General features: G+C 36.3%; 2 protein-coding genes across 3 annotated transcripts in view; one reads left to right on the forward strand and one right to left on the reverse strand.

Annotated features, from left to right (window-relative positions):
- The window catches only part of LOC132699520 (uncharacterized), a 59,361-nt gene that overhangs the window by 23,217 nt on the left and 23,081 nt on the right, over window positions 1-13,063 (forward strand). The gene's annotated exons all lie outside the window — the stretch shown is intronic.
- The window catches only part of LOC132699156 (phospholipase A1 VesT1.02-like), a 33,233-nt gene that overhangs the window by 10,635 nt on the left and 9,535 nt on the right, over window positions 1-13,063 (reverse strand). Inside the window, exons 2-3 of the mRNA XM_060665702.1 lie at window positions 2,136-2,387; window positions 622-915 (exon numbers count right to left, since the gene is read on the reverse strand). Of these exons, the coding sequence (XP_060521685.1) occupies window positions 622-915; window positions 2,136-2,387 (546 nt within the window). The remainder of the gene's footprint in view (window positions 1-621; window positions 916-2,135; window positions 2,388-13,063) is intronic.

The following is a 13,063-nucleotide window of genomic DNA, read 5'->3' on the forward strand; positions in this document are numbered from 1 at the left end:
CGTACATGAACATTAGCTGTGGTCGAGGGTAAGGGATTGGTATTTTTAATGAGTTCGATAGATCGGTGGTTAAAGTATATTATTGAGAGCCAAAAGGAAAGATACACACCCCGAATGTCTAGTTTCATTTTTTTATGAAGGTGAGGCGCCAGTCGATTTTGGCGTTTCATACATTTATAAGTCTCACAAGTATTTATAAATCTCAATCTTATTAAAGGAGGTAGAATGCCGTGCGTGTGTTTCTCTCCTAAAGTATAATGACAGGCAGATAAAACGAGTCATATTTATACCGAGCGTTTGTTAAGTATGTATGGAAAGTATGGAGCAACAAAAAATAAGAATAGGAGACTTGTGGATATATAACTTTTGATGGTAGTGTCCTGAATTTCTTGCAATTCATTCTTTTATATAAAAAATGTTTTAAACCTATTAGCAAAATTTATAGCACTGTGAGCCGCGAGGAAAATCTTTGATGCTCCATTATACATTCTCTGCCTAATCAAAACAGATAATACTCACAAGTGGCTATCTCATCTCATACGATAGAGAACTAACTAAACAACTGTGTGAATCAGGCCACAAAGTAATGTATCTACCGCATTGACGCCTAAATTTAATTACCTTGCAATGGAAAATCGGGAAAAGCAGGATCTAGCGCTGTTATCCTCGGTATTCTGACGCCACCCTGTAGATTCTTTCCTGCACGCGAGGCGATATGGCTGCCCAAACTGAATCCGATAACGTGCAGCCTGTCGATTGCGATTTCTCCGCTTTTGGTGAAAGTTTTGATGAAGTTGCGCAAGATTTCTCCAACCAACTTTACATTCTCCACCGCCGTTCTATACCATGGGAAACTGCTGAGCTCAGACCAGTCCAGCAATATTACGTTGAAGTATTCTGGTCTGCTTAGGTACGCTAGAAAAATAAAGCTTGACGTTAATGTCGTTCTTTAGACAGAATGACATTGGTTGACTTATTGTGAGGTTGAATTTCGATGGTTTGGAACTGTTGCTTTGGTAAAATGACTTTGTCTCTCTTTTTCTTTTCTGAGGTGTGGATGTTAAGTTAAAAATCGTGTAAAAATGAGTATGTATAATAGGTTGATATTTTTTTATCTTTTTATAAATCAATTTGACACTGTAGATCCATAGAGTTTAGTTAAAAACAGTTGATAGTTGGTCCTTGGGTCACTTTCTCTATTTCAACTCATCGAAAAATCATCCGATTTCATCACGCAGAAAAAGGTGTTGAAAACCTTTGAGTGGAAAAGACATTGTGAACTACTACCAAAGTTACCAACTAATAATAATAATTTTATTGCAATGTAAAATTACAAAATTGAAACTTAGCCTCCTATCTTAAGCTATTTTCCTAATCTAACCAAAGGTAACTTATAAGGAGAAAGGAGAAAAATTAAAGCGTACTCTAGAAAAGTGACGATGAAAAATCTCCTTATTAAATTTAAAGCTACTGAGAGCTTGTACTCGGTACTTTATTACAACAGCTGCATATCCAAATAGTGCCGTTCTGTGCCGTGTGATGACATTTGTTTTATTTTTATTTAAAATCAATGCTGCGATCTGGTATCTTTTTAGGGGGTCGGTAATCCTCACTGAGGATGCAAAAAGGTGTATAATACCTTCCCTTGCTGGAAAGCCAAGAACTTGTGGCCGCGTGTGTGTTGTTTTATATGATATTTGATTATTTGTTTTTGCAAATCGTGATAATAAAACTAATAAAAAAATGTGATACACATAAATTTAAAACTGAAAGAACTTACGTATAATAGTGGCTTTCTCTTTTCATGAAAATATAATGCATCAAATAATATAAACACATGAAAATGTTGAAAAAATTTGTATTGCCTAAAACTTTGCATCGTGTGGAAGACTAGTATTATAACATCGAGCAAAAATTTTCTTTGTGTTCTTATTTTCTAAGTTACTATTAGGAAATTTGACCATTCCTTTGTAACGTGCTATTATTAGATGGAAACAGGTATTGAACCTGCATCTGTCTTTCGAACGGTCGAAATCTCACATCCAAATACAAAATCTCAAGACGCAAGCCCAGAAATTGGGGATTTTTACCGCTGCAAAAAATTTTGCACAAAATTCTTCGCGTTGCGAACTTACCATCGACGATTGCGGTTCCGCTTTCACCCGGACTGGGTTCGGAAAATCCGTGGATAAAAATCACAGTGTCCCGATCCGGTTGGACTCCTGCACGAGCAGCGGCCCCCACTTTGTTAAATGGAACTATGGGCACTCCTCTTTTAGGATCGGCCTTGGTGTAGAGCATGAAGCGAACGTCCCGTGTAATTTTCGCCTGGCAGCAGTTGGAGCAGAATCCTCTGGGAAGGGACGTCACTTTCATGTGGTTTTCGCCTGTAATTAATCCTTAATGTTTAGCTTGGGACTAATTATACGCGATCGTAATTTATTACTTATTCAGCGTTGTTTTTATTAATTATGCAGAACAATCAATTAAAACCCTGTTTACATTGTGCACGTATTCTTTATTCAGGCTATTACGAACATAAGATTTTTATTTTATTTTACTTTTACGAGGTGTGTTCAAAAAGTAAGGGGTCTTTTGTAACGTCTATATTTTTTTTATGTTGGTACACATGTCCCTAACATATGTTCACAGTTTCAGCCAGTTTGCACGTTTACTTTTTTTTGTGAGACAGAAGCGTTAGACATGTTTTGCGTGCTCAGTGATTTTCTGCTCTCAAAAACATGGAACAAAGAATTTGCATAATTTTTTTTGCAAAAAATGGAATAGAGTGCTGCAAAATACTTCAAATGCTCACAACAGCATATGATGAATCTACTTTGAGCCAAAAAAGTGGTACAAACTGTTCCAAGATGGCCGAGAAGACGCCGCTGACGAACTTCGCTCTGGACGCTCCAGCAAGTCAATAACTGATGAAAGCGTTGAAGAAGTGAAATAAATGTCGTTAAAAAATCGTCGAATCACTAGTACAGAAGTGGCTAAAGACGTGGATATCTCTATTGGCTCGTGCCATGCAATTTTTTCCGAAGTTGGAGACATAAAACGCGTAGCAGCAGAACGACGTCACGATTTGCTCAAAAAGGTGACGAATCGTGAGTATATGGTTTCTTTTATTATCGTGGCGTAATACATCCAGAGTTTTTACCACAAGTTCGTATGGTCAATAAAGAGTATTACTTTGAGTTGCGAGAAGCGATACGAAGAAAATGTCCGGAATGTGGAAAAACAAACCATGGATTTTGCATCACGATAATGAACCTGCTCACTTGTGCTGCTTGTGTCTAACTTCTTGGCCAAAAACAAAACCACAATCATGCCTCAGCCACCATATTCACAGGATATGGTCTCTGCGACTTTTTCCTGTTCCCAAAACTCAAGAAACCCACGATCGAGGGGATAAAGAAAAAATCGCTGGAAGAAATCAAGGCTATAGCAGAAAGTGTTTACCAGAAGTGCTTCGACTGTTGGAAAAACCGTTGGCACAAGTATATTATTTCCGGGGGGGGGGGGGGGGGATAACTTTTAAGGCGATAATATTAATTTTGATGTATAAATAAATACTTTTTAATAAAACTTTATTATAAAACCCATCTTAATTTTTAAATACACCTTGTAGAGTTGTGCATATTTATAGTGAGAATAAAATTAAAAATATATTCTAAATGAAAAAAGCTAAAAATGAACAAAAAAGATAAAATTCAAGTTTCTAAATTAGTCACCGAGGAGCGCAATTGCCACCCGTTTTCTGCAAAACTTTCTTATATTAATGACAGTTCAGATAAATTCAAATCTTAATGTCGATAACCCAGAAAAAGCGTTTTAATAAACTTGGAATAATTAAAAATGGCTTTCTTGCAATAAGTAAGACGATTGAGATTGCTTAACTTCCCGGCAGGTGGCGTTTTCTGATGTAGTGGCAAAAATAATTTTGTAAAACACAAGCAACGACGATATATCTCTACGTAGGTAGTGAAGCAAGAATCCACAAACCCCGGTAAAAATGGAATCACAATCCCCAACCTAAAATATGAATGAATACGAGGTAATTAAAGTTTAAAAATAAAATTGGAATTTTGGAAAATAGAGTTGTTAATAACGCTTAATTACACTGAAATGGAATTTGTTTGGTCTTTAAGACAGTACTTACCCCAAATATGGTTATTAAAAAAAAACGGGGTTTAAAAATCAAATCATATCAAAATAAAAAAATCAATTACGCCCGTGTTGGCCATTTCAGACACTAGAAAATCATTTTGCAGCATTTTCTCTTGACTAATTTATACTCAAAACTAATTAAAAATAAAAGTTGTTGCTTGCTGTCTCCATTTTAGCGGACATTTAAATCGCAGATTCAACGAGGCGGAGTAATCAATTTTTTCGCTGAATCGCAATCTGCTTCTTTCTTCTGCTATTAATTTCGAACGCCTTTCGGCGCGTGATTTATCGAGCTAATTTCCTGCGTTGCCACTTTTACTTCGGATTCCTGCAATTTCCGCTATCTAAAAGTTTCCGTCGAGTTCGAGCAACAGAAATTCTCGTTTCAATTTTTTATTGTGTGCGAAAAAAAACATTTTATGTTAGATGTATAAAAGACTAGATATTAAAAAAATTACACAAGGAGTACACCATTGGCACTGGAGCGAATCGTCCCTCGAAATCGTTCATTTTTCTTACGAAGTAAGGGGTTTTCGTTCCTTTTGTGATTAATTTTAATATATCTTTGATTGAAAAAACAAAAAATGTGTAATTAGGTATTTTACAGACGGGAGTAGAAAAACTCATTTTCTGCTCCTTTATTTCTAACTAAAGTATTTTCATCATGTAAATATATTAGTTTTTATTGTTAGTTGTTTCTAAAAACCGATATTATCTTCAACTTAAATGGAAGCTTCGATTTGTTGCCGAAAAAGTCAGGACAATATTAGGAAATTGTTAAGACAAATAACTCATTTTTAATACGGCAACATTAAAATTGTAATAAAAATTTTAAAAACCAACTGAACTGAATCTTTTAATGACTTCTATAATTGACTACTAAGATATATATTATCGAGTCAGTTACAGACTAATTCATTGTTTTAAAACCCAATAAATGATAGTGTCGATATATTTAACTTTTAGATAACGTTCTTTTATAAGATACTGGGCAATGTATCGGGGATGCTCTGCTATTACAAGACATTGGTTGATGCATAGTTTTCTACACCACCTGACGTAACATTTTTTTAAATTTCTCTCGCTACTTCGCATTCTAAGACAGTTCCTGTCATTTTTGGAAAATAAGTTGATTACGAGTAGTGTCGAGCGAAATTTCGCGGTCGTTCGCCTAGGACAATAAATGTCAAGCCGGCAAGGCTTTTCGTCAGCCTTTACTAAATCCCCGGAACAATATTAATATGCCCCGGGTTCGTCTAGGGGTGGATATGCAGTAGCGATATTATAAAATCAATTTCTGTGTTTCTTACTGGATGGGAAATTTATAGTCGACCTTTTAAGCTCTCGGGTATCTAAATGTCAGCCCGATATAAAACGTTGGGTGAAATAGGAATATCGTTTCTCAGATACGGGATACGGGCTTATTCCTATTTTCTCGACCCCGACATTAATGGCTTGGTATTGTGCCTATATGAGGGTATTCAGAAGAAATTGCTATTCCTACTTGAGCAAATCATGGACTTCACCATTTGAACTGATTACACCTCCAAAGTGCATAAGATGTAAATAAATAGCTAAATTTAAATTGTCTGGTAAGGTAAGGAAATTGGTAAGCAAAAATTTAGTTTTCGAAGGTAGATAGGGTATATATACCCTATTTTTATACCTGCAATAAGGCCGCTTATCCATAGCAGACAAAAAACGTAAGTTCGAAAATTTTTGATCTAAAATATCTTTGGTTTTTTAGATCCTTTTCTAATCATAAATCTAGGTCCCTCTCTTCCTTCTCAAAAAATCTCAACGCATCATTTTTCAGTTTCAATTAAGCTCTGAGGAAGCCAACGGGATGATTGGCGAAAGGTCAACAAGCTCGATTCAACGACCAACGCATCATGATAATAGAACACAAACCAATCGAAAATCAGTCAAAAATTGTACTCATTGCAGTAAAATAATTAAAAATTTATAATGATATCCATTCGATCTTCAATGTTTTGGAATGTATTTTTCTACTCCCGTCTGTAAAATACCTAATTACACACCGATCTAGCGTGCGGGAAGCGTCACTTTACCACGTCAGTTTCTTTCCCACGGATCCGAGCCACTTCCGACATTTCCGCGAATTTTACGCACGAGTTTGGGACCAATTGGATGTTTTCGGAGATATTATGGCACGGTTTGACGTTTCTCAATTCTGGCGGTCATGTCAGGGAATGTATTCGTATTGTTTTGCGAAAATGTACCCAAAAACTCGTACACGGAAAAATATTACACAATATATCAGACAATTTAAATATTACGTGCTATAAGCTACAATTAAAATCTAGTGGACTAGTCGGTAAATAAAGTGATATTTATAATTATATTATTATACATATCGTTCGCATGACCTTAAGTGGTTTTTACAGTTTTTATATTAATATCTTGCCAAGATCAATTGTACGATTTTCAAATATACATGTCTCGTCAGTACAAACATAACAAAAATTGCAGGTTAGGACCCGCTTTTTCGTGCTTATACGGTCTTTAAAAATTAATCCTCTTAAAAGCTCTATCCTTGGATGAATTTTCATCCAATCACAGTTTTTTTCTTTAAATAAACTACTTAATGATCATTTGTTAAATAAACAACATAACCTTTTAAAAATGGGTTTATTGCGTTGGTTTATATGACACATCCAATAATACATCTTTCTCTGTCTAACGTACCCACTCAAAAAGAGACAACAATAATAGGACCGATCGAAACGATTAACGAATAGGTTTAATGGCAACTAGTAATAGTATGTTACGCAACAAGTGCGGCAAACGGCATTTGACTCACGAGTTTATTTGACACGAGTGGAGCGAGTGTTTAATTAACGAGTGACTTAAAAAGTTTACCGAAAATGTTGCATACTATACTTTTTCTACGACCGTTAGTTTTTGGGTACATTTTCGCCAAACAACACGAATGCATTCACTGACATGACCTTCAGAATTGACAAACGTCAAAATTTAAAGCGTGGGGGATATCTCCGAAAACATCCGATTGCTCCCAAACTAGTGCGGTAAAATCCCGGCAATGTCCGAAGTGGCTCGGATCCGTGGGAAACGAAAATGACGTGGTAAAGTGAAGTAATTAGGCATTTTACAGATGGGAGTAGAAAAATATTTTGTTTGAACCGTACGAAATTTAGTGATCCGATAATCTGTGATTATTTTTAATTTGTTAAATTGTGATGTTTTCGTGACGGTCGCAGAAAAAGTATAGTATGGAACACGTTTTGTAAACTCTTTATTTCACTCGTTTATTAAGCTAATTTATTAATAAACTTGTGAGTCAAATTCAAATTCGTAGCGGCGCCAAAAATTGAGAGATCTCCTTTGATTAGTTCTAACCTTCCAATAGACATTTAGAAGCTAATTATATACGATTCTTGAGCTCTATAATTTATAAAAGATTATTGCATTTTAATAGAATATAAAACATAAGCACCCATTCATGGAAACATGAAAAACGGAAAGTATGCTATTGCCCCGTGCAGTCGCCGTTACAGGTCGAGATTTTCTGGTTCGGTGCTCAAGAGCGTTGTCGTTCATTAATTCCTGGTGCTTATCCTATAAGTGATACTTCAAGTTTCACTGTATGCCTCTTAAGTGTTAATTATAAATTTGGAGGACATTTCTCAGAGTTATTCACGTCGCTTCAACGAGGCGGTATTTAAAAAACTCATGACCGGTGAGATTAAGCGAGTACTGGCACATGGAAACATTTGCCACGTTTAAAATTTATCGATATTTATAGTAGCCGCCCTTCTATACTAACTTATTTAATAAGAACTCGTTAATTCACTAAAATTGCGCTTTTAAAAATATTTCACGGATGTGTTTGACATTCTGTTTTTTTTCTTCTGTAAATAATAATAATAATAAACTGTTTTTATTGAAAATCAAAACATTACAATATAAATTATAATACCAAAGATGGCCACTTTCCATGTTCCATCAGATGTTTTCGTAGATATTTCCCATGCTTTGAATTTTGACGTTTGTCAATTCTGACAGTCATGTTAGTGTTGTTTTGGGAAAATGTAGCCAAAAAGTAACGGTTGTAGAAAAAGTATACCATGCAACACGTTCGGTAAACTTTTTAACTCACTCGTTTATTAAACACTCGCTCCGCTCGTGTCAAATAAACTCGTGAGTCAAATGCCGTTTACCGTAGTTGTTGCATAATATATTATTACCGAACCGACATGGCCGTCAGAATTGACAAACGTCAAATTCAAGGCGTAGGAAATATATATAAAATATAAATAAAACTGACGTGGTTAAGTGACGCTTTCCGAGTGCAAGTCGGTAGGTAATCCGTAGGACGGAAGTAGAAAAAATATTTTAACTGCGGTAGAGCTGAAAGATCTCTGGAAAGTTACCGAAGTGTGTCTAGGAACGCAATATCTCAAACAATGACGTGTGTTTCGATTATGAATACCATTTCCTCTGCAAAGTTTATCAAACAATTACGACGGAGCCTTATGGGAGTTTAGTAAAAAAACAAAGCCAACCCGAATCAGAGAAGTACTGGGAAATACTTTCTGAGATTATAACTAAAACGAATGCAAGCATTCTGAAGTCGTTGGAGTCTCTCCTTATCTCAGTTTAGTAAAACTAACATCACAGAAAATGTTTATATAATATATATTATAAAAGGATTTTTGTAAGCCAACATGCTTAGAAAACCGCAAGTCATCGTCAAACCATAATCCTAAATTTTTACACCCGTCTGAAGAAGGAGAGAGATAATCCCATTATTTAGCGTGGTCTTAAAAGAACCGTTACTTACAATTTCTTCCCTCTGAATTCTGAATAATAACATCTGCGTTTTGTTAGTATTAAGAGGTTATGAGCCGCAGACACCTCCGAAATTAATTTTAGATCTAAATTTATTTTAGTAGCAGCATTCAAAGCTTCACTAGCAAAAAGATAAATATAACAGAGTATCATCGACGTATATCCCAGAAGAATGGAAATACCTTAAATAGAACGCGAATACACAAACAGCGAAGCAGAAGAACAAGCGGGCTTTCGCGCGGGAAGATCCGTCGTTGACCATCTGTTTTGCGTCACCCAGCTTATCGAGAAAATGACAGCCTTCAATAAGGAGATACATCTCCTGTTCGTGGATCTGAAGAAGGCATACGTAGCATACCACTAGCAAAACTTTGGGAGGCATTAGACCAGACAAACCTAAACGTCAACATAATAAGATCAGTGAAAGAACTATATAGAAACTGCCACATTAAAGTTAAGGTCGGCCAAAAAATGTCCAACAAGGGACTCAAATAAGGGTGTTCGTATCCCCCACCCTGGTCAAGATATATCTTGAACAAGCGATAAGGATATGGAAGCAAAAATGCCGAAATATGGGCATCCCCCTTAAAAATGCAAACATATACATCCTAAGCTTCGCAGATGACCAAGTCATAATGGCGCAAGACTACGATGACGTAGAATACATGACGCGAAAACTGATCGAAGAAAACAAGAAATGGGAGTTGGAAGTAAATTTACCAAAGACAAAGTATATGTGTATCGGTGGAGCACAACGCGACCTCCTGTTACAGGACAGTCAGGCTATCAAAAGCTGCGAAACCTACCAATACCTGGGAATGTACATATCCAGCAGACTACACCATCAAAAAACGAAATAATCAGGGCAGAAAGGCCTTTACTATGCTGAACACCTTCTTGTGGGACCAAAAAATCACGAGACGAAACAAACACCTAATATACAATACGATCATTAAAAGCATAGTCACATACAGCAGTGAAGTCTGGCCACTAAAAGAAAGAACCATGGGAACGCTGGAGGCAACAGAGATGGACTTTTGGAGAAGAGCGGCAGAAAAGTCAATAACCGAAAGAGTCCCAAGCAATTCACACAACTATGAAGGTGGGCCACACGATTTCAGACGAAATAAGAACAAAGCAGTTAAAGTGGTACGGACACGTCCAAAGAATGGAAGAACAGCGACTGCCTAAACAAATACTCACCTGGACACCTACAGGAAGAAGGAAGAGGGGAAGACCGAGAAAGAGCTGGAGAGAGGTTATCGATAGCGAAATACAATGAAGAGGACTGGACGAGGACCTATGGTAGGACAGAAATCGATGGAGATTGGGAATCGGACAACGTCGGAGAACGTTTTAAAAACCGATAGATATATATATCATCGGCATACATAATTTAATAAAAGTAGAGAAGTTAGCCGTATAAACTGAGAACAGAATAGGTCCCAGAACACTCCCCTGGGGAACACCCCTCTCCTGGGAGGATTTTGTTATCGCATAGGAACTGAAGAAGTTATTTAGCTGCAATTTTTTCAACAACCTGTGAGATGGTTGGCAACAAACTGGTTAGTCCAATTTCGTGGGCATTCCTTCTTTGGAACGGGGGGAACCTCAGCTTACTTTTTTAAAAGTCCGGAAAAACCCTAGAGATGAGACACTTGTTAACAAGGAAAGTGATATGATCGGTTAAATAAGCAGTAGTCATTTTTATATCAATATTGTCTGAGCCATGAGCGTTACTTTTAATACTAACAAAGTTTTATTAACTTTCTCAGGTTAACTTTAGAAAAACGGAATGAATTAGGACCAAATTGTTTATTAATATAATTTGCAGACACAAACCCAGGATAAATACGATCAACAGATCCAAACATTAAAGTGGGATTACTGTACACTTGAAGTTTCCTCAAAGTACACCAAAGATTTTTAGCATCAGTACTTGCTAAATATGCCCTTTTCTCGGCTCTTACACAGGAGTTCACAAAATTTCGTAAATCTCAAGCAATATCTGTCTTAAGACGTTTGTATCTTATTATTTTTAAGTTTTATTAAAAGTTTAAGGTTTTCATTCAGCGAATCCTCGTGCGATTTAACTTCTAAACCATTAAACAGCTAAAGAGTTATTAATTTGCGATAATTTGTTATCGTTTGTTATTGTATGTTCAAGATAAAATTTGCTCATACCCTGGACACAATCCTCAGGATTTACAACAATGCATGGATATACTAGCTATAACGGCGGAATATGTAAAGAATTATTCACTGACAACAGCCCTTGAAATAGTCACAATAACAGGAGCGTGGTGCAACTCTACTGTCGTGCGTCAATAGCATATAGATTAATTTTATTTCTAACTGTTTGTACTGGAATAGAGAAGAACAAATGATAACTTTAGAATTTTATTAAATTTATCAGAGTTCATTTAAAAGAATTTCTTTCTTTCTTTGCCCAATTGAAGACATTGTTGTCATGTGCCCTTACGTGCAAATAATGAAAATTAAAAACCCTACCTTCAGATTCCTGTTTTTTGTTAAAAACCGAACTTTGATTCATAATAAATGTAGTCGCCGGTGCACCAGTTTCGCTCAAACGGTTGCCTAAAATAAACGGCAAGCGTCCGAAACAATAAAAAGTGGTAAATTTACGGCTATTGGACGGAAAACGTGCACCCAACAGAATAAACTATCTCTCGGGAACGTCCGAATGGTCGGCGCCGGCAACTAGTTATTAGATTAACGGGAATTAAACCGCGTTGCTGAAAACGGTTAATTTTAAGTGAAGTTCGATGAACGCTTTTGGGAAAATCTCCAACGAAAACTAGGCGTTTATATGAACTATAGCGATTCCTAATTCCTACAATTCTGGAGATTCTTTAGATACTCAGGCGTATTAATTACTGAGAAATGTGACCCGAGTGCCACATACATACAGGCCAGAGTGCAGTAAGCTAGAAACACATTCACAAAAATATTTATTGCTTTACAATTTAGAATGAAGCGTAACGACCATAGAAATCTTTAAAGGCGAATAAAAGGAACTACTACCTAAAAAGGAAAAATATCTACCTAGTAGTAAGGTGCCATAAATATGAAGTGAAGTGGCATAAAAAGGAAAAATGTCAATCGGGAGAAGCCAGAATTCCCAATTAAAAGATTTACCATGATGGTTTGGTTGTACACCATCTTTAACGTGTCGCATTTGTTAGTTGGATAGCTAACATATCTGTGAATGAGAGCAAAATAGTAATAGTTAGGTAAAATTTGCACTCCTGATTCTCGTTCAAATTAACACCAGAAGTGAAGATTTTGTCCAAAATTCGATGGTTTTGGGAGCTTTCGCTCACTTCTAGGGCAGAAGGAGAACATATGACCTCAATTTGCGGGGCTCAAGATTTACAAGTATTTTTTAAAATTTGTAATTTCTTTAAAACCAAAAATCGATTAAGTAGTTTTTGAGATATTTTATATTTTGTGTAAATCACGTAGTATACTTCGGCAGCGAAAAAATCCACTTCAAAACCACTGAATTTCGGAAACGTTAAATCCGTCGAAATTTGACAAAATTCTACTGGATACAGTCGCAAAGACCAATAAATTCAGCGTCGGAACACTATAGTTTTCTTTCAACGGATAGAAGTGTAGGTCGAGTTAGGGGGTATAATTTCCGCGTTCGGGACTTCTCCAACAGGTTAATATCAATTACCATAGCATTAACTCCGTTATCAGATTTCGCACACGACAGCCAGGACGCTATATTCGCCGTAATTCAATTAAAAGTGACTCTGGCACCACCTTGGCTATAACTTCCAGATAACGCGACAAATTTAGCGTACGATGCGTTTATCTAAATTGCTTCTCGATCCGCGTTTCCTGACGCTGCGGAAAATGGCATATTTAATTACGTTAGAGGAGTATCGAGCGGATATTTGCAATAAATCACACTTTTATCTACTTAAATTTAGGTCGCGGTATCTATAGAAATACCAATTGCATAATCACAATCCCCAAGGTAAAGTCTATTCATAGATATTATGCATTTAAGTTTAAATCTAAAATA

Source organism: Cylas formicarius, unplaced genomic scaffold, assembly GCF_029955315.1.
Source record: "Cylas formicarius isolate icCylForm1 unplaced genomic scaffold, icCylForm1.1 PGA_scaffold_3__17_contigs__length_32017465, whole genome shotgun sequence".
NCBI lineage: Eukaryota > Metazoa > Arthropoda > Insecta > Coleoptera > Brentidae > Cylas > Cylas formicarius.